The 22,185-nt window shown below is 44.0% G+C and overlaps 2 protein-coding genes across 5 annotated transcripts; one reads left to right on the top strand and one right to left on the bottom strand.

The window, feature by feature from the left end:
* Positions 1-2,751: 2,751 nt before the first annotated feature.
* On the bottom strand, positions 2,752-18,869 carry ikbkg (inhibitor of nuclear factor kappa B kinase regulatory subunit gamma). Of its 4 annotated transcripts, none has more exons than XM_083656339.1 (15): positions 18,756-18,869; positions 16,139-16,279; positions 15,050-15,318; positions 14,756-14,830; positions 14,461-14,562; positions 13,821-14,006; positions 13,048-13,109; positions 10,624-10,726; positions 8,906-9,021; positions 8,671-8,823; positions 8,218-8,290; positions 6,877-7,011; positions 6,541-6,677; positions 4,379-4,458; positions 2,752-3,677 (listed from the first exon to the last, which is right to left on the bottom strand). In XM_083656339.1, exons 2-15 carry the CDS (start codon positions 16,275-16,277, stop codon positions 3,490-3,492), a joined length of 1,818 nt encoding a protein of 605 aa, XP_083512465.1. In that variant the 5' UTR covers positions 16,278-16,279; positions 18,756-18,869; the 3' UTR covers positions 2,752-3,489. The 4 variants fall into 4 exon arrangements, with proteins under 4 accessions (XP_083512465.1, XP_083512464.1, XP_083512466.1 ...); XM_083656338.1 differs by lacking the exon at positions 18,756-18,869 and adding an exon at positions 17,268-17,550; XM_083656340.1 differs by lacking the exons at positions 14,461-14,562; positions 18,756-18,869 and adding an exon at positions 17,268-17,550.
* On the top strand, positions 17,707-21,998 carry tmed4 (transmembrane p24 trafficking protein 4). Its single transcript, XM_083656343.1, has 5 exons — positions 17,707-17,860; positions 18,832-18,932; positions 19,549-19,674; positions 19,876-20,022; positions 20,660-21,998. The coding sequence occupies exons 1-5, from the start codon at positions 17,722-17,724 to the stop codon at positions 20,807-20,809; spliced, it is 663 nt and encodes a 220-aa protein (XP_083512469.1). The 5' UTR covers positions 17,707-17,721; the 3' UTR covers positions 20,810-21,998.
* The last annotated feature ends 187 nt before the right edge of the window (positions 21,999-22,185 follow it).

Raw genomic sequence — 22,185 nt, 5'->3', positions numbered from 1 at the left:
GCTTGATAGGCCGGGGCCTCCTCTCTCTTTACCAATCTGGAGTGTCTTGAATTTCACCCTAGGCCCGTCGTCACCTGCCCAAATAAACCGTGATATCTGGTTATCCCATGCTACAAACTGAGAGTCTGGAATCTTAACTGGTAGTGATAGGAAGAGGTACAACAACAGCCTTGGCAAAACATTCATTTTGATCACCCCTATTCTAGAGCTAAAATCTAGAAGAAGCGTAGACCATTTTATCCAATCTTTCTGTAACTTAGTATTAATTATAGTTTGATTAATATATTTTATTCATGTCATGGGTACAGTAACTAGCACCCCCCTTTATTGAATCAGCTACCCACTTTTATATTTCAGCCTGATTACCTTACTGGGTGACAAATTAAATGACAGTACCTGAGTTTTTGTAATGTTCAATTTATAACCTGACACCTGACCAAAGTCTTCTAGAATTGACATACTGTAAGTTTGGGAAATGTTGAGTTCGGGTTCTGGAGAAAAATAATAATGTCATCTGGGTTAGGGTTAGGGTTGCACTGTAGCAAAAGAGGAACACAGAATAGGTCTGCAAAAATACCTATTTTTTGATGAGCGTCATTTGACACTGCGTATCAGTCTAAGAGACAGAGGAGAGCAGCATTACCATCTCTGTCAGGTGTATCCTGTTATTATCAACCATGTAATTGTAGCGAGTACTACTGCAAATTCAATGCAAAATTCCAACTGCATTGGGGCATCCTCCATTGGCTACAACATCGGTATGTTGGACGGCCATTAAAAACATCAAACAAAAAGCATGCATATAAGATCGTCACCTGACCAGCGACGACTCCATCTGAACTTGGTCCCCGGGCGCTGTATGCTAGAAAGCTGCCCACTGCTCCTGGCCTGCCCCCCAGAGGAAGGTACGGACATGCCTGGATGGGATAAATGCAGACAAAATTTCACGCCACTCAGCATGTGTGTGTGTGCCGCCGTCGATACGTGCCTACATGCGTTGTGGTTATGTATGGACATTATTGTTTGTCCCCCTGCATTGAATATTGCTGTTCAGATTGTAAAGCGAGGCAGTGGAAAATAATGCATTATTATTTCCCCCGTGCATCATCGTAAATGGTCTCTTCCCTGACTGTACCACTTCTACTCCTCTGATTAAAAAAACAAACAAAAAAACAACCGGAGCAGGACTAATTAATAATTGATATTTATTTCATAAATCTCCAATAATACAACTTGAAACGATATTCTTTGCACCAAATGAATCTATAATTACAGACAATATTCACACAAACTGTTGATGGAACCTCAATGTGCTTAATACATTCTGAAAGATAAATAGGTGCCACAGGCAAAGAGAGACAGAATAAGGGGGGTTTGGGCACAATAACGTCTGTGTGGGCTCAGGGGCTCAGGGCTAAAGCAGTGGTGGTGCAGTCACCGGTGTACACAGGCACAGAACACAGAGAATGGCTACCTTTTTCTATAAGTATATAGAGTAATACCCATCTCTAATACATTATAATACATGAACAATGTTTTGAGGTAATGTAGACAGGCAACATTTATGACAAAGACATTTTCCAATATACTTTTTATTTAAAGCTCACTAGGTTATTCACATTGTTTCTTTCGCAGTTACCAATCACTGTTGTGGGAAACGGTGCACTTCTGAATTGCCTTTATTTTGTTGCATGTGTCACCACCTTCAGGCTAATTGCTACTGACACATATTACAGGTGGCGGGGTCATAGGTCACCCACCTGCTCCACGGTATATATAGACACCTCCTCCACTGCCACTACACCCCTGGAGTGAAGAGGGGACAAGAAAAGGGGGGCTGAGGAGAGAGGGCGGGGCTAATGTGCATCTAAAGGCAAATTGATGGTTACTGTGGTCGGAGTGTCTGGTGTTTTGTGGTGTTTTCACAGCAAGACCGTTCTCTCCGCAGAGGCACGGCCTTTATGCTAAATACGGTAACAGCACGGTGTCCGCGGGGAGCACGGAATCACGGAATCAGTTTGCATGGAGAGAATACTTCCCTGGTAACCAAATAACATAGCAACCATGAGCCAATCAGCCTCGGAACTGACCGCGGTGCACGGATTCCGCTAGACTTCGTTTTCTGGCTATGCCTATGACATCATCAGTGATGATGATGTCACAGCACTTATGATGTCACAATGTATATGACATCGTCGATCATCAGTGACATCATTGACCAAAATCATCTTATGACATCACTGATGATGTCATAGGCATTGTGACATATCAGTGACAGTGATGTCATCAGTGATGCGAAGTTTGAGCGATTGTGCGCTGCGCGTGCCAATATAGTGCAGGCGGGCCTACGCAACAGCCAAGCTGCGGGCGAACCCCCGCAGCGGCTGAGCTGCGTTTCAAGTTTTGTCGCACTGATGATGTCACAATGTCTAAGGCATCATCGGTGATGTCATCAGTGACATCACTGATGTCAGTCGAGGCAGCGGTGCGTACCCGCCTCCGCACCGTGAACACCGGACACTAGGGATGTTCATCAATTATCGAAAATCGATAATTGATCGTTAAGGATTGGAATCGATCCTGTGGCATTTGGATCGATTTTTTAATTATATTAAAAAAAAAAAAAAAAAAAAAAAAAAATTGGACTAGGTTTGGGTGGAATTCGTTCCTCCTCGCCCCACTCCATTGCACAGCCGACTAACGTGAGGTGGAGCTTCATATAGTCTCTAGTTTTCTGGCTGGGCACGGGCCTTTGTGCCAACAAAACTGTTTTAAACATGGGAAATTCACACCGGCATGCGCCGGGGACAGCAGTGTTGGAGAGGAGACACATTGAAATAAAGAGTTCATTGAGGAGAACACGTTGTCTTTCGTATTTTCTGCCATAGGCCATTTTGTAAAAAAAAAAAAAAAAAAAATATTGAAAATTTATATAAAATTAATATGATCGATAATTGATCGTTAATTTTCACCGATTATCGATTTTGGAAAATTTTCAAAATGAACATCCCTACCGGACACACCGCAGTAACCGTAACAGTCTACTGTACCATCTGAGGCGAAGGAGAACAGAAATGAAAGAATAGCAAGAGGGGTGAAAGCGATGCCAGGAAAGGGATGTAATGAGAGAGGGGGTGGGTAACGAATGGTAAAAACTACGGCAGGAGATGAATACATGGAGGAGCGGCTCTCGGAAAATGCTGCACCGATTAACCAGTTGTCGTTCTTTTCTTTTCGCTCCTGGGCGGGGAGAGCGCTCGTCCTTCTGCTCTCTGATTGCCACTTGTCTTGATTCCATCTTATTGATTTAGATCATGTGTAAGATCAGAAATATGTGCATGGCAGAAAGAGAGTAATGTGCAACTGCCAGACACGTTTTTTTTTTTTTTTTTAAGGTTGTGCCCAGAGCTTGGAGCAGACCGCTGGACATTGAAAGTGTGTGTGTGTGTGTGTGTGTGTGTTGGTGCACCAGCGTGTGGAGCTCATGTGTTACTGTATGCAGTCCATGACGTGTATCTGCAGCGTGTCCATATCTGGAGCCTGGTACTGGCACTTTGGACAGCAGAGGTCCGGCAGCTCCTCGGCCCCGGCCGCCCCTCCGTCCACCGGGGGCAGACCCTGACTGCGGAACGAGGAGGGAGGGGGCGCCGTGTTGAAGCCCGCCCCGGGGAACGCACCTATGGGAGAAGAAGATATAGGTCAAAGGTCAACAAACACACACACGCTTTGTCAGGAAGGGTGTTTGATCAGGAAGGGATTCCGGATACAAGATTAAATCAGTATTAATAAAGATCATTTCATATCCATATGCACAAGGCAGCAGGAGTGTGCGCATGTTATTTTGTGTGTGTGCGGCGGGCATGTGTATGTCAGTGTTTCCCCTACCATTCTACAGGCCTGCCGGGCCCGCCAGGCCAATGGCGCCCCCGCCAGGCCAGAAAAGAAATTGCATCATTATTATTCTTTTGCATTTCTTTTTTTGCATTTTTTTCTCTCCCCCCAAAATTTCAATAAACCTTTATGGCATATTATTACAATACAACAATACTGGTGTTGACAGTAATAGAAGATGCCAAATCATTCAAAACAATAAGCATTTTGCTTTTAGGAGCATCGTGCCAGCGCCCGGCGCTGTTCCAAAACGTATCAACGTATGTCGTTGCCTGGGAAACGCACATCCCATAATACAACCGTTCGCATCGCATCCCATAATAGTATGATGATACTTGGGATGCCATTGCGAACATAGATGCCAACTGGTTAGCTAAAAGTTTAGCGTTGACAGCGAGGGCCCCCACCGTTGCGGTCGGGGTACGTTTCAAAATCCCTCCAGGCCTGAAAATGTTTCTAGGGGAAACACTGTATGTTGTGTGTGTACCTGGTTGCGGGGGAATGTGTGGGGCTCGTGGTGCTCTGTAGTCCTCCAGGTGTCTCTGCTGCATCTCCTCCATGCGTGCACTGAGACAGAGGAACACACACTCTGCTTCAGCCCCATCATGAAACGTCTCTACATATCAATATTTTAATACACAGAGAAAACTGTAGACACTGCAACCGCATCTCTGCTTCGCTCCGTCAGTCATTTTTTCAATACACATATTCAGAGTGCCTGAACTCAACACGAACAGAAAGAGGGATCCGTTTATTCCCACTGCACTTTTTTGAATACTTCATCTCCATATGTGCCGATGCAGCCTCGTTTGCAAAATATCTTTGCATTTTGCACAGACAAGCAATTTCCTATTGCCACTCTCTCTGGGGGCATGGTACATAATTTGGTGGTGTGTTCTGTGTGTGTGTGTGTGTGTGTGTGTGTGTTTTTAAACCAGTTCAGCCAATCACATGCATCTCGCAGGACGTTAAAGATTTTGAATGAGAGTTGTCGTTCTTGACAAAGTGCTGACAACAACCCTGCTCTCGATGACGGTGGCAATACAAAAGTCACCTCAAGATGCTGATGCAGCATCATCTGATTAGCAATTGGGATCGAGGGCAGGGCGAGTAATGCTGCACTCCAGGTGCACTGGGAAGTAGGAAAACCAGCATAGGTTAGCTCTAGCCAGGCATTGTTATCAATAACAGCTGATAACAGTGAATGCACTATTACTACAGCTTTCACTACTGTTGAAGGGGCGGAGCTGCCATCCTGGATTTTTTACATCGGGGGTGGTGAGGTCACCAAAGATCAATTCGAGTGGGACAGAGCAAAGAGAGACCCCGTTTACACCGGTTTTTTAAATGTGACCTGTATCCGGACAGGTCATCTGCATACAGGTCGCATTTAAAAATCAGGTGTAAACGGGGTGTCAGAAAGCTTGAGACTTGACTGGTAGATTGACTGCTGCGTAGGCTTTACTCCACACCAGTGTTGGGCAGTAACGCGTTACTGTAATTAGTTACTTTTTTAGTAACTAAGTAATATAAGGCGTTACAATTTCCAAAACAGTAATTAGATTACAGTTACTAATCCAAGTATGCGTTACATCATTGCCTGCCAGAATGCAGTGTTTACTATGTAAAAGAAGAAAAGAAAACCTTTTATTCTTACGGACTCAGGTAGACCTGTCGCGCACACATATACGTCATCTATGACGTGTATGTGTGCGCAACAGCGTCAGAGCATGCACGCCGGCTTTCAAAACAAACCGAAGCATGATGGAGTCAGAAGAAGGAGAAATATGCGTTCAAAAGCTGGAACATTATTGTCCTTTGTAAACTATGTGCGAGCAGCTTGGCAGATGCTACCTATTTGCACTGTTGACTCACCCTCATATCGATGCATCATAGAGAAAATAGCCACGAAGAACAATATCAAGCTGCCGCAGCCACACAGAGGAAGACATTTGCTGGCTACCTCGAGAGAGAGAGAATATGCGGGGATGGAGGCTAAATTGAAGGCGACGCTGGGTGAGGTAGACTTGGGTGGTGTAACAGTTCAATGGATTAACAGATACACTTTGGGTAAGTGTTGTACACTTTGTTACTTCCTAACCTTCTGGTCAAAGCCTTCTGACCGTAGTCAGACGGCCCAGGGAATGTTGACAGATCATCATCACTTTTCTTTCAGCAACGAAGCTTGAAACGTTTGCATTGAGGCTGTGTTGTTTTATTACCACTCTGACAGTAACAGCATCTTTCTTTACACTCACGTTATCTGTCTGACTCTCACGTCTTTTCCAGTGTGAAGCTAGCCAGTCTTAACACACCACTTCCTGTTCTTTCTAACCGAATTTCAAAGTAAAATGCCTTTGGCGTTTCTTTTAACATAGCCTATATAATACCAAAGCGAAAATAATTAATACAGTGACATGCTAGACATGTAACAACTTAAGTGTAAGGTATTTGGGGTAAAAAAAAAAGAAAAAAGAAGTAACTAGTAACTAGTAACGTAACTAGTAACGTACCTAGTTACTTTTTGAAAAAGTAATCAGTAAAGTAATTTTAATTACTTTTTTAAGGAGTAATCAGTAACTAATTACATTTCCAGAGTAACTTGCCCAACACTGCTCCACACGTCTGGGCTTTTTCCTTGCTCCTTACCGTGACGTGCCTTCCCGTTTGAGCCTGTCGAGCTCAGCCAGCGCCCGAGTCAGCTGATCCTGGAGCTCCTCCTTCCTCTGGTGCAGCTTCTCCCTCGCCTCGCGCTCCGCAAGGAAGTCCGCTCTGTAGATCTCGGCCTGACGACACACACAAACACACGCATAGAATATGACCAGGCTGATTTAGAAATGGAACAAAGACACCAAGGCAAGATGAACAATATTTCCGATGGTTCCTGCATTCAGAACCTTAGACCTTGAGTTTCCATAATATACCATGCCACATGCTGAATAGCTCTGAGTGTGTGTGTGTGTGTGTGTGTGTGTGTGTGTATACCTGTGCGGTGAGTACAGGTATAGTCTCCAGTGAGGCTCTCTGCTGCTCCACCTCCTCCTTCAGTTTATCGATCAGATCCTGTTTCAGCGCCAGCGCTCTCTCTGCCTCCTCTAGTCTGCTGCACAGGTCTCCGCCCTAGAACACACACACACACACACACACACACACACACACACACACACACACACACACACACACACACACACACACACACACACACACACACACACACACACACACACACACACACACACACACACACACACACACACACACACACACACACACACACACACACACACTTATCAGTTACCAATAGGGATGGGAATCGAGAACCGGTTCTTGTTGAGAACCGGGTCCCAGTGGATCGATTCCTTGGAATCGTTAGCCAACGTCCTGAACGATTCCACTATCGATTCCATGCACGATGACGTCACACGCTGCGACACGCACGCAACGCAGCCTTGTTTTGTTTCCAGCCACCATGGCTCTAGGCAGAAGCAAAACGATGACCACAGTGCCACTTGCAATGCTTGCAAAACCTCTATTTCGTCAAAGGGGGGAAATACTAGCAATATGCAGAAACATTTGTCCACACAGCATGCAATAATTTTGGAGGAATGTCACGTTTTTGATGTGCTACGGAGTGACGATAACGTGGCTAACAGCAGCGCGGCTAACGTTAGCGCGTCATCTGTTAATATGGAGAGTAAACTCCTCCAGACCCTGTCTATTGTGTAAACCAGATTTCACCAATACTCTATTTCCATCCATTTAATTGAGAGGATGATGACGTTCAGAGTCAGACTGGTTCAGGGGCTGGTAGTCGCTTTGGGTCAGAGGCTGCAGCGAGTACTTCTTGTGCAGCTCTAGGCTAGAGCCTCTAGCCCCTCCATTCACCCAGGCAGGGAAGAGTAAAATGACCGAGGCGAAGGTAAACGAATGTCCCCGAGCAGTGACTAAGTTTGTCTGACATGCCAGCTAAAGTAAAATGTCCAAAGTTGCATGTTGTCATTCTAACCACTAGTTCTGTTTCATTCATTCCCACTATATATTTTCTATAGGGAGATGACAAAGATGCTCAACCCAAAATACAAACCCCCAAACAGAGCCAGTTTAACAGACACACTGATCCCTGCTTGGTATGGGATTGAAAAGAGCAATCTGATCTCAGAGCTGAATAATAATACATAATTATAATAATAATAATCTAAAAGAAAATTAAATGGAATCGGAATCGCTAAAATCTTATCAATTCCCATCCCTAGTTACCAATGAAGAAAATATGAAAATACAAAGAAAGAGTAGATAGTTATTAGATAGATATTTAACGTATTTTACCTCATTCTTCAGTTTTGAATCATAGTCCCTGAACAGACATGTGTACGCATGCTGCAGCTGTGTCAGTTTTTTCCTGAGAAAAGAAGAAGAAAAAGGTGGAACCAAAGAGTCAGAATTTACAATAGAGAGCCAAAGTGGAACGTCACTTCCTGCTTCAGCACTGTACCAGAGATTTATATCAGGCATTTATTTTCCCATAGACATTTCGTAAAACGCTTATAAAAATAATTTTACTTTGACAGACCAAACGGTTCAGCTATATTTAGAATCGGGAGAGACCATAGAACAATTCACTCGGACCAAAAAAACATCGAAAAAATATTTTCTTTATAAGCATTTTAAAAATGGACCTGGGGCAACACTCCAGGTCCAGGTAATAGTAGTCCAGGTAATACTAGTCCCGTGCGAATAGGGCTTTTGTCAGAGTGTGTGTGTGTGTGTTGGCGGCATCACCTCTCCTCTGTGACCACGTGCCTCTCTGTCTTCAGGGCCGCCTCCAGGCTCTGGGTCTGCAGCAGCAGCTTGTCCACAGCCACGTTATGCTGCTTCCTCTGCTGCTCAAGCTCCCGCTCTGCCCCCTGCAGGGCCTCCATCTTACTGCACAGCCTGCACATACAACACAGAGAGAAACATCATCCACTGTATACAAGAACTTCATCACTCGTCCGCATATTTAAGGAACACTCACTTGTCCTCCAGTGCTTTGCGTTCGTGCTCGCTCTTGTCCAGGCAGCTCTGTCTCTCTTTCAGCTCCCCTAACAGAGACGTTGCCTGTGCCTTCAAAGCCTCACAGTCCTTTCCCAGCTGCAAAAACATACAAACACACAAAGGCAAACCTTTAACTGCCTGCAAGCTGAAATGTGCACAGCTGAAATACAGAGTCAAGCCGCCGACAGACCGCGTGATTTGAGCAATCTTATAAGTTTATTGCAGGCCACATTGTGCGACACGGATCTAATACAGTTGGGTCGATCAGGTTTGATGTATGTAGACTGTTACCATGACAACAGATAACATCTACTGGATTGCAGGTGACAACGCACCTCGTTACGAGTCAATGCACAAGAATCGAACGTCGTCAGCGCACGCCACAGTTGTCTGTAATTTTGTAAAGAGAGCTTGAGGTAACGTAAGTATTTATGAGCATCTAGCTACTAGCATTGTGCATTTACTGGCGTTTAGCGTCAGTGCGTCGCTTCATGCTGCATTTCTATTGGTTGGTTAGTACAGTGGTTCCCAAATTTTTTCACATGAAGGACCCCTAAACTGACAAAAATTAGACCACGGACCCCCATTTGATAGGATTTTGTCCCACGGACCTCCATATGATAATAAGATTGATGCTTTTAGATGTTTTCAAAATACTCATTGTGTTACTTATGAATGGAATCATAGCGAAAATAAATTACCCCCCTTTTGGCTGGGGACCCCCTGGAACGCCCTCAAGAACCCCGGACCCCCATTTGAGAACCACTGGGTTAGTAGACGTAGATCGTAGCACAGTCACATAGTGAGATTGTCACCCGAAATTTCTGACACTATCACAATTTTGTCCCAGGCTATATCTTTGGTCGCAAGACTGTGACAACGGTTGTCTTTGAAGAGAACCTCTCTGACCGTGCGATGATGCAGGACCGCCGTTTTGAAGCCACGACCAAAGTTATTATCGCCACGGTTCTTTTCACGTTGGTCATCTTTCATCTGAGACAAGCCCCAAAAATGGCACAGTCTGTACCGGCTTTAAGAACACAGCAGTTACTGCAGACTTGCTTCATGGCGTCGTCAATTTAATTTCCCTCATCTACACGTTATGCAGAGACGTGTTTTTCAATGATCAGGAACCACAGGCAATTCATAGAAGATGTAAATGAGTCTCTGTGTTGTTATTCGGAAATTTAATTTATATCCAAAAAGCTACAGGCAGGTCATGCACCATCAGATATGTTAAATGAAACTTGTTCTGGCCTGCAGGTTAGGAGCATAAATAGCTTGTATAAATGCTGTATTAGTCTACCCATTTAGGGTTGCACAGTTCATTAAAACCTTTTTTTTTTTTCTTCTTTTTTGCAATTTTGACTTTGCAAAGGGCGACAACATTTTTCCCATCAGAGGAAAAGGTGTTTGAGACAGATTTATTAACATCTGATACTGCGTTGAATCTCTGGCCTACAACAAACCAACTTTTTCCCACTCAAAATGTGTTAAGAAGAGCGGGAAAATAAATGATATACAGAAAGATGTGTTCAGATGCCGTGTATTCAGTATATCTAAATTTCAATATTGAGCAAACAAAAAGACAATATGATGGCTTGTCAATATCGTCAGTTTTGGGGTGTGACATGGAAATGATTTTGAATGTGTTGGTGGAGGAAATGTTTGATAAGCGCAGTTGTACACGGTCCACACCTGGACACAGTCCTTGTCCTTCTGTTTGAGCAGAGCCTCCGTTCTGTCCCGCTGAGCTGAACTCTTCTGGAGGTAATCCAGCTTCTCCTCCAGCTCACGATACCTACAAAAACAGCAACAATAAAAAAACATATCAGGATTCATAACTAGCCTAAAATGCATATCTTTGAATATTAAAAAGGTTCACTGACACAGGTGTTAAAATACATTTCAATAAATGCAAATGAAAAATTGGATGAGAAAATAAAAATGGAATAAAAATGTCTAATTTATTTGAATCAATTTTAAATTTATTTCGATTTTCCAGTCCATTTGGGTGTACTGGTACAATATTAAAGAAAGTAACCTGACTTAACGCGATTCAATTTAATTTAATTCAATACAGTAATGAAGAGGCAGGAATTACACAGTTAAAGATGGTTAAAATTAGGGCTGTGTAATTAACCAAATTTTAATCTCAATTACAATTTTGGCTTCCCACAATTATGAAAACAAGATAACCGAGATGAAACAAATATATTTTTTTAATATATTATTTATTTTAGTTAGACTATTTATCTTTATATATTGTTTTATTTATTTATTTTTCAGTTGAAGTATATCCAAAGTTCAAAGAAATCCAGTACTAAAAAGACTTTTAGCTTATTAACGTTTTTAAAGTTTTTTCTTCAAGTTCAATAAATGCATGATGTTGCCAAAGTCATTGGGGTCTGACTGAGGCTCACTAAAATGTCATCCACAGTCACACAAAGTACATTTCAGTGAGCCTCAGTCAGCTTGTACAGTACAGGAGCATGACCCCATTGACCTTGCATTCATTTTTGCCCAACTTTCCAGAGCTACTATGAGGAACAGCATGGATTGTGCTGAGAAAGAACTCTACCAATCAACATCATCATTGATAAGTAGCAAATAGGGCTAGGCTTTAAGAAAAAAAGAACTACCCTTTTAAAATCCTACAATTCTATAGTTAAAATCTGTATCTTTATTAAATAATTTTGGATTTCTGCATATCATTACAACATATGCTGAGATGAACAGATACTCGTGCACAATGTTGTTTTTCTCTCTCTCTCTCTCTCTAAAATTTGCATTGCGAATTAAGAAAAATAATGCCTGGAAGCAAAGTACAAACACAGATGAGCAAAATAAGGTGAAAAATAAGACAGATGCAGGTAGTGACAGAAACAGGGTGCAGGTACGTAGGCAGACAGACAGATCAGGGATTCCGTTAGGCTTTTTTCTAAACGGCCAATGGAGCCGGCAACATTCCAGAATTCCGGCCTTATAGAATATTTACCGGCCCAGTCAAAATGTATTGAAAAAAGATGGATGTAATCATTTTTTAAATATATAACATATTATTGTATACTTTTAGCAAACAAAATCTTAATTTTAAATCATTTTTGTTGACATTTATTTCAAATTAATGATCTACATTCACTGCGGTCTGCGCTTGCGAGTGCAAAAGGGAGCGAGCCGCACACCGCTCCTCATTTAATTAATTAATTCGGTTCGGGTTTGTAGGGGCCGTTAAGATTAAACAATAATTAAGCCTAAAGAAAGACACTGGCGGGCCTACGTTAAATGTCTCTTTGCATCCAAGAACGTGAAATTAAATAACTTGAAAGATAATCTAAATTAAGAGCCAGATCTCTACCTGCGACAAGCCAGAGATGAGACGTGCCGTCAGTCAAACTTTTAAAAGTAGCCTATATTTTCTGAAGCGGGGCGATTGAAAACGACGACGAGGTTATTAAAAGCCAACTGCAGCTGGTTGACACGCGGGCATCCAGCTCGCTTTCAGAACGGACTTATAGCCTACTTCACAACATGAGAATATTTGCTTTACTTTAAACTGAAGGGCAAAAGGTATATGAATATTAGCCTTACAGTTAAAGAGTGTCTGCTGTATTTCTTCCCCTTTTCACCAAATACTCAACATAACAGCGGGGCGAAAATATATCATATTGAAGTCGATATTTAAGTTGTAGCTTATGGCAACATCACTGGGTATAGGTCACACAATATTAGGCTATTTTATAATCAGGAATTTATTTATTCGGCACATTTCCAAACGGCTACCTTTTGATTTGCCGGGCCCACGTGCAACAAATCCCGGCTAAAACCCGGCGATTAGCGGCTAACGGAATCCCCGGGACAGATGCACAGTGAGAAACAGAAAGCCACACAGAGCCGTGGGCTCACCTGCCCTGTGTGGCCTGAAGCTGCTCTGTGAGTTTAGCCAGGCTAGAGCTGGAGAGGGGCGGAGGAGGAGGAAGAAACATCTCAAGAGTCAGATTATTATTTCAACAAAAAAAAGAAAGCAACAACAACCAGTAAACAGGAGTAGGCATTTTAGTGCAGTTAGTCCCCCAAACCATCGTGAGTAGCATTCTGCGTGTGAGGGGAGTGACGTCGTACCAGTCAGAGGAGTGCTGCGCCTCGGAGCGATGTTGAACCACCTCCTCTGTGACACTGCACGCCTGCAAAAAACACATTTAGATTACCGAGTGCCAGCCGATTCTTGTGTCCGTCGTCCATATCCATCAAAACTTGTTATTCACATAGAGATGTTATTGATGAGCAGTCGAATGGCTCAACTCTAACTGACACAGTTGATGTAAGAAGAAAGGACGGTGGCCGTTACAGTTGAATAGGTCACGGATCGGCGGTGATGGGCTGAATCCTGAAATGTCAGTTTTTGCCCATTTATATTGAATAAAAAATGATTTAGCCTACCCACAGGGCATGCTTGGTTTTGTCCCATTTGAGTGTGTTCTGCTACTGTGTCCTATTAGAAAATCCACTAATTTTACTGATATGCTTAAATTAATCCACTCATATTCTGGCTTATTTCAAGAAGTACATTTTGGCTAGTGGAAATTCTAATTGGCTGGTAACTTTAAAATCTAGCAGCCATATTGGCAGGTGGTCAAAAAAGTGTATTTCAAATCCCTGCAGAGAGAGCAGGTGGTGACATAAGAGTGAGAAAACGATCAAATATTGGTGGTTAAGACTGAATAATGACATCACAACTGTTCATTTAAAATGAGTTATTCCTCTAAACCTGGCTTCAAATGCGCAAGATTCTTCGCGCCGGCAAGGCACCCGTTCGGGCCCCAGCCCTCTGCAAAATGTGGCCCTTGGTGAAAAGTAATCGGGGGGGCCCCTGCTGGACACGCAAAGAAGTCTACCTGCGCCTGGACCAGCTTGGCCCTCAGCTGGTCAATGCTGCGGCGCATTCGCTCCCTCTCTTTCTCGCCCTCCTCCCTCTCCCTCTCCAGCTCCTCGTTCTTCCTCCTCAGCTCCCTCATCCCTTCCTCCATCTTTTCTTTGTGGCTTTTCAGCAGCTGCAGGAACTCGTTGGCCCCTTCGCCGGGCTGCGGAGAAAGACAGTGGGGGTGGGGGGGGTGGTGGTATGTCTTGTCTTTATTTAAGATCCCCATTAGCTACAGCACAGCTGTGGCTATTCTTCCTGGGGTCAAACAACTTGCATAGTTTCAAGATATCACATACAAAATGTACTAAAATGTATGAGAGACACGGATGAAGGGCTTGCGGGGAGAAGCGCAGACACCGAGGAGCGGATTACGACAGACTAGATCCCCCCCCCCCGGCCTGGAGGACAGACACCAAGACAGAAGTAGAGGGACAGTGAGATGTGAGACACGAGAGGACAAAAAAAAAAAAAAAAGAGGAAATAAGACGGGCAAGTAAGACAGCGATGAATTTGTAGACAGCGCAGACAGGCGTGTGTTAAGGCGGGGTGAGGAATCTTCCTAGAGTATCAGGGATCTGATTGGTGGAAATCGGGATGGGAGTGGGCGGGCTCACCTGGCTATTCCCCCTGCCCTTCGACCCCCCCCAGGCCTCTGAAAGCGAGGCGGGGGGAGTAGAGAGGCCGCTACTCAAGGAGCTACTCACACTCGCATCGTCCTAGACACACAAAACAAACATACCCGACCGTTACAGGACAAACGAACAAATAAACATACATACAACGATGAAGTCGATTAAGGACAAACGTTAACAACTCAATTGAGTATGAGCGTATGCAAAGACGGCCACCGGGGGGGGTCAGCGCCGTTCTCCTTTCACACGGACACAAACACGCGCGCGCGCGTCTTACCAGGCTGCGAGGCGGCATGGTCTGTGTGTGTTGGTCGCTCTCCTCCGCCCTCTTCCTCTCCCGCTGATCTAGAGTCTGTCGGACATCACAGAGACACGAGTGAATATAGGGCAAATCCGATCTAGAGTCTGTCAGACATCACAGAGACACAAGTGAGCTTCCAGAAAATGATGTGGGGGGTTTAGGGTTATGTTATGGTTCAGGGTTAGGGTTTAGGTTGAACCCTAACCCTAGTAGAGACGAACATCGCCATGGCAACATGAAGGAATGTACAAGAACGAACGAAAACCCGACCTGCGGTGCTTCGAGAGGCCCGTTCCTCGCCGGGCGGCCTTGCTGCTGCTCCTCGGTCTGGCTGGAGCTGCAGCTGGGGGTGGAGGGGGAGCCGGGTCCGTTCACCAGCCCCTGCAACGAGTGGTTCTCCTGGGCCAGCCTCTCCACCAGCTGCCGGGCCTCCTGGAAGCGACAGCTGAGGAATTCCCTCTCCTCTCTCGTCCTCCGCTGCCATCCCTCCATCTCCTCACAGCGCTGACGCAGCGCCAGGTTGCTCCGCCGTAGAGCCTCTGGAGGCCACAGATGGAGAGAGAGAGACAACAGAGAGGAAGGGATTAATATATCGAGAGAGAGAGAGAGAGAGAGAGAGAGAGAGAGAGCGTGGGGGGGGGGGGGGGGGGGAAACTTAAACAGATAGCTTTGAGTAATGTCACTGTGTCCCGAGTGGGACACTTTTGCTGTGCTATTATCCTAAGTCGGACAGCTTCGGTTAGCTACTGTTATGACCATCAGCGCTGGGCAGTAATACATTACTAGTAGCGCGTAGCGCAAAATACTTTCTGCTATTATTGTCAGGTTAATGTTGCAGGGGTAACGTTATGTGTGTGACACAAGCTTGTTATGTTATGCAAAGATCTAATGTTACATTGCCATAGAGACACTGCGTAACGCGTCATCATTCAGAAACCACGCCCAAGACAGGGGAAAACAGAAACCCCCCCTCCAATCCTGGCGTTCTCCTATGTCACGTGCATGGTTGCGTGTTGCACAAAAATATCGTATATACGGAAGATGAACACTCCAACTTACTTCCTTGACAGCTAGATCCACATTTTTCTTCTCGCCAATTCTCAATGGCTTCCTCGTTTTGCTCAGGAGTACAAAAAAAACTTTAACTGGCGATTTTTTACATTTGTTGTCTGCGCAGCCCCACCACACAACAGCTTTTAGCTATGTTTAATTCAAGGAAAATGACACTGGTGTGTGCAAATGAACGGAGCTTTTCCCCCGTGATGGGCCTATTTCATGCAGTGTCTCTATAGCGGAAGTGTCTCCGACTCAGCTAGATCAGTAGATGGTTGATGTTAGTTTGGATTGATTAAGACCTACCTCTAAGTTGCTGGTTGTCTCCCAGCAGCCTGGTCACCACTTCATTGGAAGCCAGCTCTGGTGGGACCCTGAGGGCCCCTCCGCTCTCCTCTCCTGCCATCTCCCACTGCATCGGGCCATCTGGTTGGGGTTGCACCATCACTACACACATGCACGCACGCACACACACACACACACACACACACACACACACACACACACACACACACACACACACTCTTACTTTGTTATCCATATACACACAACCCAATGAATCATTAATGTCTCACATAGGGTGACCAGATCCCAGCATGGGGGACGAAGAGAATGTTTGTATGGGACAATGTGGGACACGTTACCAATGCTGAGTAGGGCTGCAAGTTCAACTAACGATTATTTTCATTATCGGATATTTTAGATTAATCGATTCCTCGATTGGTCTCTAAAATGCCACCAAATGGTGAAGGATGGTGATAAGTCCCTCCACAACCCCAAGCCCAAGATGACATCCTCAAATGACTCATTTTATCCTCCTGACCCAACAGTCTACAACCCAAAGGTAATCTGTCATAGAATAGAAGACTAAAGACATCAGAAAGCCGGGAACAATAGATTTTTCTTCTTCGTCTTCTTAAAAATTAGTCTCTCTCTCTCTATCAGTGGTTTGGGCTTTTGAAAACTAGAGCCAATCAAAATGTGGGACATGGGAGATGGCATGATAAAAGGATTTTGGATAAAAGCGTCTGCTAAATGGCAATAAAGTAAAAGTAAAAGCATGAAAATGCTGTGCAGTCCCACAAAGTGGTCACCCTCACATCACTCATCATGCTTGACACATGGCGGCATGCCATAGGCAGGCATACACCACACAGAGTGAGCCCGTTACTTTCACTTTCAATTTAGTCAGCAGTCCACATCGATTTACAAGCTTATATTTGAGGTGGTCGGCTGACCTGTTGACAATCAAGCCTTCGCCTAAATGTCATGTAATGTTTCGATCTGTCACATTATTCTACTACGCTGTATTGTATATACAGCTACTACAGGTATCAATGAATATGAGGGAAAACATTACGTCATCCCTAAAAAAAAAACACGAGGCAAACAGCCGACAATAAGCGTACACTACTAGGTATACAATTCTCCTTACCCCTTCTGTTTCTTTCAGTTATGATGTCCGCAAAGACGAGCAGGGCAGGCTTGTCTGTCACTCACTCACTTAGCTTAGCGTACGTTAACGTTACCTGGCTAATGTTAGCTGTTTAGCTAATCAACTAAGCTAGGACAACTGCAAAGCAGTTTAGCTGGGGTCAGCTTAGCATTTGAGACTCGTCGACTGACACACGCAACGCTCCACATCAACGATCTGAGTATCCTATATTTCGCCTAACGCGATGTCCCCCTCATCCAGCGTGTGCGTGTTTTAAGCTAGTTTGACGTGATCTGTCAAAAGCCAAGGCGAATGTTGTTAGCTCAGGAAATCCCCCTTCCTTCTTCCGCAGGGGGGAAATGACGTCACCCCGGCCGCGGGGAAATGACGTCACCCCGGCGGCCGCACCAGCAGAGCGCTTTCTTTGCTGATGTGAGCAAAGAGAGAGAGCTACATGATGCTCCCACTACCTGCAGCCGGAGTTATTTTCATATTAGCTTGGATCTGTCCAGGTGACACTCTCTATTTCCACATAGGAGAGACGGAGAAGAAATGCTTCATTGAGGAAATTCCGGACGAGACCATGGTGATTGGTAAGCTGTTGTTGTTGGATCCTATGCTAACCTAGCTAGCTAGTATGCTACGTTGTCTATGGTTAACTCAAGATTCAGCTGGCCCCCACCATGGCATGAAGTGATTTGGGTTCATTCATGTTTTAGCCGTGACTGTGTCAAGTCAACTACAAACTACAAATCCAGCCATGAGTTATCTCACACCATGACATTGTAAGATATGGTTATGAAAAGATGACACATTTGATTGTTGGTTTGAATAGAAATTCACTTCCTACACTAGCTGTCCTGCCCACATGCATTTCCTTGTCGGTGGCAGAAATCAGGGTTCATCGCCAAGACTCCAGAGTGCTACCTGCAATCTGACGTATGACCTTAAGTCATGAATGGTATATGAAACTATCTACACCTTTCCCCTTGTGATATGGGCCCACAGGCTTGTTGAATTGTCCCACCCACACAGCACATCCTGCTTATGCGCCTGGCGCACTGCTACAGGTGCAATGACTTCATTAGTACAGTTGTAGTATGTCGTATTTAACCTACATACAGTAACATAATCTAACACGCTATAAATGAACACAAGTCACTCACCCAGTGTTGTCTCACTTGCTGCCATCCTAAATAAAATTTTAAAATGGTGTGTTAGAATTTCAATGTGTTGATCTGGGTGTGACGTGTGGGACCGCAGTGGAAAATTGTCAAATCAGGCGTAGCTAACGAATAGTGAAACCAGTCATTGATCTATAAATCTGCATGAATGTGAAAATTACACACCGATGACATCTGATGAAGATGGAGTGAATCTTTCATCTCAATATCTTTCAAATAAATAATCTCACTTATTTCATATGTCTCATTCATTTCAGTATGTTCACCTGCTGTTACTTTGCTTCTCATTCATACATTTATTTACGCTACATTTGTTGTTCAAAATGCCGGCGTTAACAATACTGACGCTTTCTGTTTGTGTCGTTCTGTCTGTTTTACAGGGAAGTACAGGACTCAGCTGTGGGACAAGCAGACGAACTCCTTCTTCCCGGCCACCCCTGGTCTTGGCATGCATGTCGAAATCAAGGATCCAGATACCAAGGTGAGGAAAGAGGGAGAAATATCGGGTACAGTATTACACACACACACACACACACACACACATACATACATACATACATACATACATACATACATACATACATACAAATACAAATACATTGTGAGTTGAAGGAAGTGGAGAATGAATTTCATTTTATTTTGTATTGCCCATTGTATCATGACTTACGAGAGATACTATTTAAAAAAGTTAACGCCCCTGAGTTAAACTTGTTAGATTTTGAAGAAGGTGACATATTGAATTTCTTTTTGACAACATCTTTGCTTTTTCCGAATATATTTCTCATGCGTGGGATAGGAGGAAAAAGATGACATATGATAGATAATTCATATATTTTACTTACTACATATTGTAGTTAAATCTGTCTTTTGCTGTCCATGCCGTGTGTGCTGTGTGTGTGTGTTTGTATGGTTTTGTATTGTTTATGCACCGGAATCGATATGGTAATAACTTTATGTTGATGTGTCTGATAATCCCATGTGGGATGGGTCATGTAATTTGTCCTGACACGTAAATCAAACTTTCATTCAGTCATTCATTCATTCATTCATTCATACAAACATCATCAGGTAATTTCTTTCTCTTACATCCCCTCCAGATGATCCTTTCTCGTCAGTACGGGTCAGATGGACGGTTCACCTTCACCTCCCACACTCCTGGAGAACATCAGATCTGTCTGCATTCCAACTCCACCAAGATGGCTCTGTTTGCAGGAGGAAAGCTGGTATGAATGGAGTCACTGCTCAACGACCTCACTTTCTTTCTGCTATCGCTGAATCCACACTTGTTGTGACTTGATACATAAGTCATGGTGTTTATGTGTGTACAAACTGGATGATCGTTTCCTCACCTTTTTATGCCTCACAAGAACACAAGCAAGCACTCCAAACTGACAATGTGTTTGCTGTTGCATATTTGGTTGCAGAGAGTGCATCTGGATATTCAGGTCGGAGAACATACCAACAACTACCCAGAGATTGCAGCTAAAGACAAACTCACTGAGCTGCAGCTGAGGGTCCGACAGCTACTGGACCAAGTTGAGCAGATCCAGAAGGAGCAGAACTATCAGCGGGTGAGTGAAAAAGAAAAACCTAAAATGTTCAAGTATACCCGTTACCCAGATGATTTGCAACATATCAGATATTTACTGATCTGTAATTCACTAAGGCCCTGTTCAGGCCTGGTATTAACATGAGCGAGATGGGATCTTGGGCGATCCGATCTTAGTAAAGCACAGGTGTGTGAATGCGTATTTGAAATCTGATTGCCTCAGTCAGACCACATTCGGAGGTGGTCTGGGGCGCATGTGGTCGGATTCTTGTGTGTGTCAGAACGCAATACGTCCTCAGAAGGCAATGAAGGACCGCCTACCTAACTGATATACTCTGGTTAAGCGGAATCGCTGGCTCAGTTGTCGATTAATTCTCTGACCTCAAACTAAACGGTAATCGACAGCACTGGAAGACCCTCCTTTTGTAATAAACTATAGAATAAAACTAAAACGTCGAGACGCATGTGGAGACGCATTATAATGCCAGGTGTGAACAGACGTACTTAGAGCTGTCCTCCTGAGATCGGAACCCCCAAGATCCGATCTCGCCCACGTTAAAACCAGGTCGGAACAGGGCCTAAATCTCCTCTTGAACGTTGCTTCTTATGCTGTGAGAGCGCTCTGGTGACTGGGTGTGTGTGTGTCATGTCTTCCTCAGTATCGTGAAGAGCGCTTCCGCATGACCAGCGAGAGCACCAACCAGCGTGTGCTCTGGTGGTCCATCGCCCAGACGCTCATCCTGATCGTCACGGGGATCTGGCAGATGAAGCACCTCAAGAGTTTCTTCGAGGCCAAGAAATTGGTGTAGCGTCTGTTCAAGAGGCCCGGAAATCGACAGACTTTTACTGAACGGAAACGTCCTGCACTGCAGAAAACCAGCCATAACGGGTCAGGAACGCAACTACAAAAACCCAGTAGGAGCAGGATCGACCAAGACCGTTTCCGATCCCGGGGCAATTCTGTTTTTCCCCTTGTAAATTTTTTGAGATGCGCCGTTTTCTTTCTGTTACAAACGACACAGTAGCACATCATTCCATTTGCCTTTCTTGTTGTGTTTCGTGTTTTCTTGGCAACACTGAACATGTCATTTCCTATTCTCCTCTGCAAGAATAAGAGGAGACACCACTAGCAACATTAGTGAATTGTAATTATTTGCCGTCATGCAGGAATGGAGATGATCTATTTATGAATGCGGGTATTTTATGGTAATCGGGATCATAATTGAGTAGTTTGACGATATTAAGACTTGTGCAATATACAGCGTCTCTCACTTGCATTTGTAGCTGTTAGGGTTGCATATCGTTTTCTTATTCCAGCTATTGTTACTTCTATACATAGACCTCACCTTGAGTTGTGGATGTCATCATGTTGGCCTTGATGATCTAGGTCAGTGATTCCCAAACTGTGGTCCGGGGACCACCGGTGGTCTGCGAGGCTCCACCTGGTGGCACTCAAGAGCTTTGCTGACTGCCATCAGCCTATCAGCAAATACAATGTTTTGTCTTGGTTGTTTGCGGTCTGACACAAAAGTAGCCAACTACAGTGTTTTTTTTTTAATCCGTAGTGGGAAGTGGTACTTGGGCAATTTGGTTTGGTAATTCGTACATAGTGGTACTTGGTCTGAAAAGTTTGGGAACCTCTGATCTAGGTATCAGTTCTTCTGCCTACTGTATATAGTTTTTAACTAGTGTCTGATTTCAGTTAGACCGGTCTGTAGATACAATTTGTGATACTAGTCTTCCGACGACAGGTTACTAGGTTGTAAATAAGTAGCTTATTGACACACATTCATTTTGTAATGCTTTTTACACAGAGTGAATGGTATGCAAGTCTTCAGTCTATTTTTTTTCTCCAGAATGTTACCAAGTCTTTGTTTCAACAGTGTCATATAACTTGTATTATTTATTAATTAAGCAGCCACGGCCAATGTTTTACTGCTGCGCTCAAGCCAAATTTACCACATTTACATCTGCTATTCTGGAAAGTATATATATATATATATATATATATATATATATATATATATATATATATATATATATAAATAACTTCAGGATGTTACGCTTTTTGCTGTGGTTTGGATGTCGCCTCCATTTTGCTTAATAAAGAAACTTTGGCCAAACCGTGTCCATATCATCTGTTGACTGTTTGTACCACGTTTCCCCAAGGAGATAAAAAAATACA

Source organism: Poromitra crassiceps (assembly GCF_964638095.1).
Source record: "Poromitra crassiceps genome assembly, chromosome: 20".
NCBI lineage: Eukaryota > Metazoa > Chordata > Actinopteri > Beryciformes > Melamphaidae > Poromitra > Poromitra crassiceps.
Note: the sequence above shows the minus strand (reverse complement) of the source record. Positions and strands in the feature narration are given on the sequence as shown.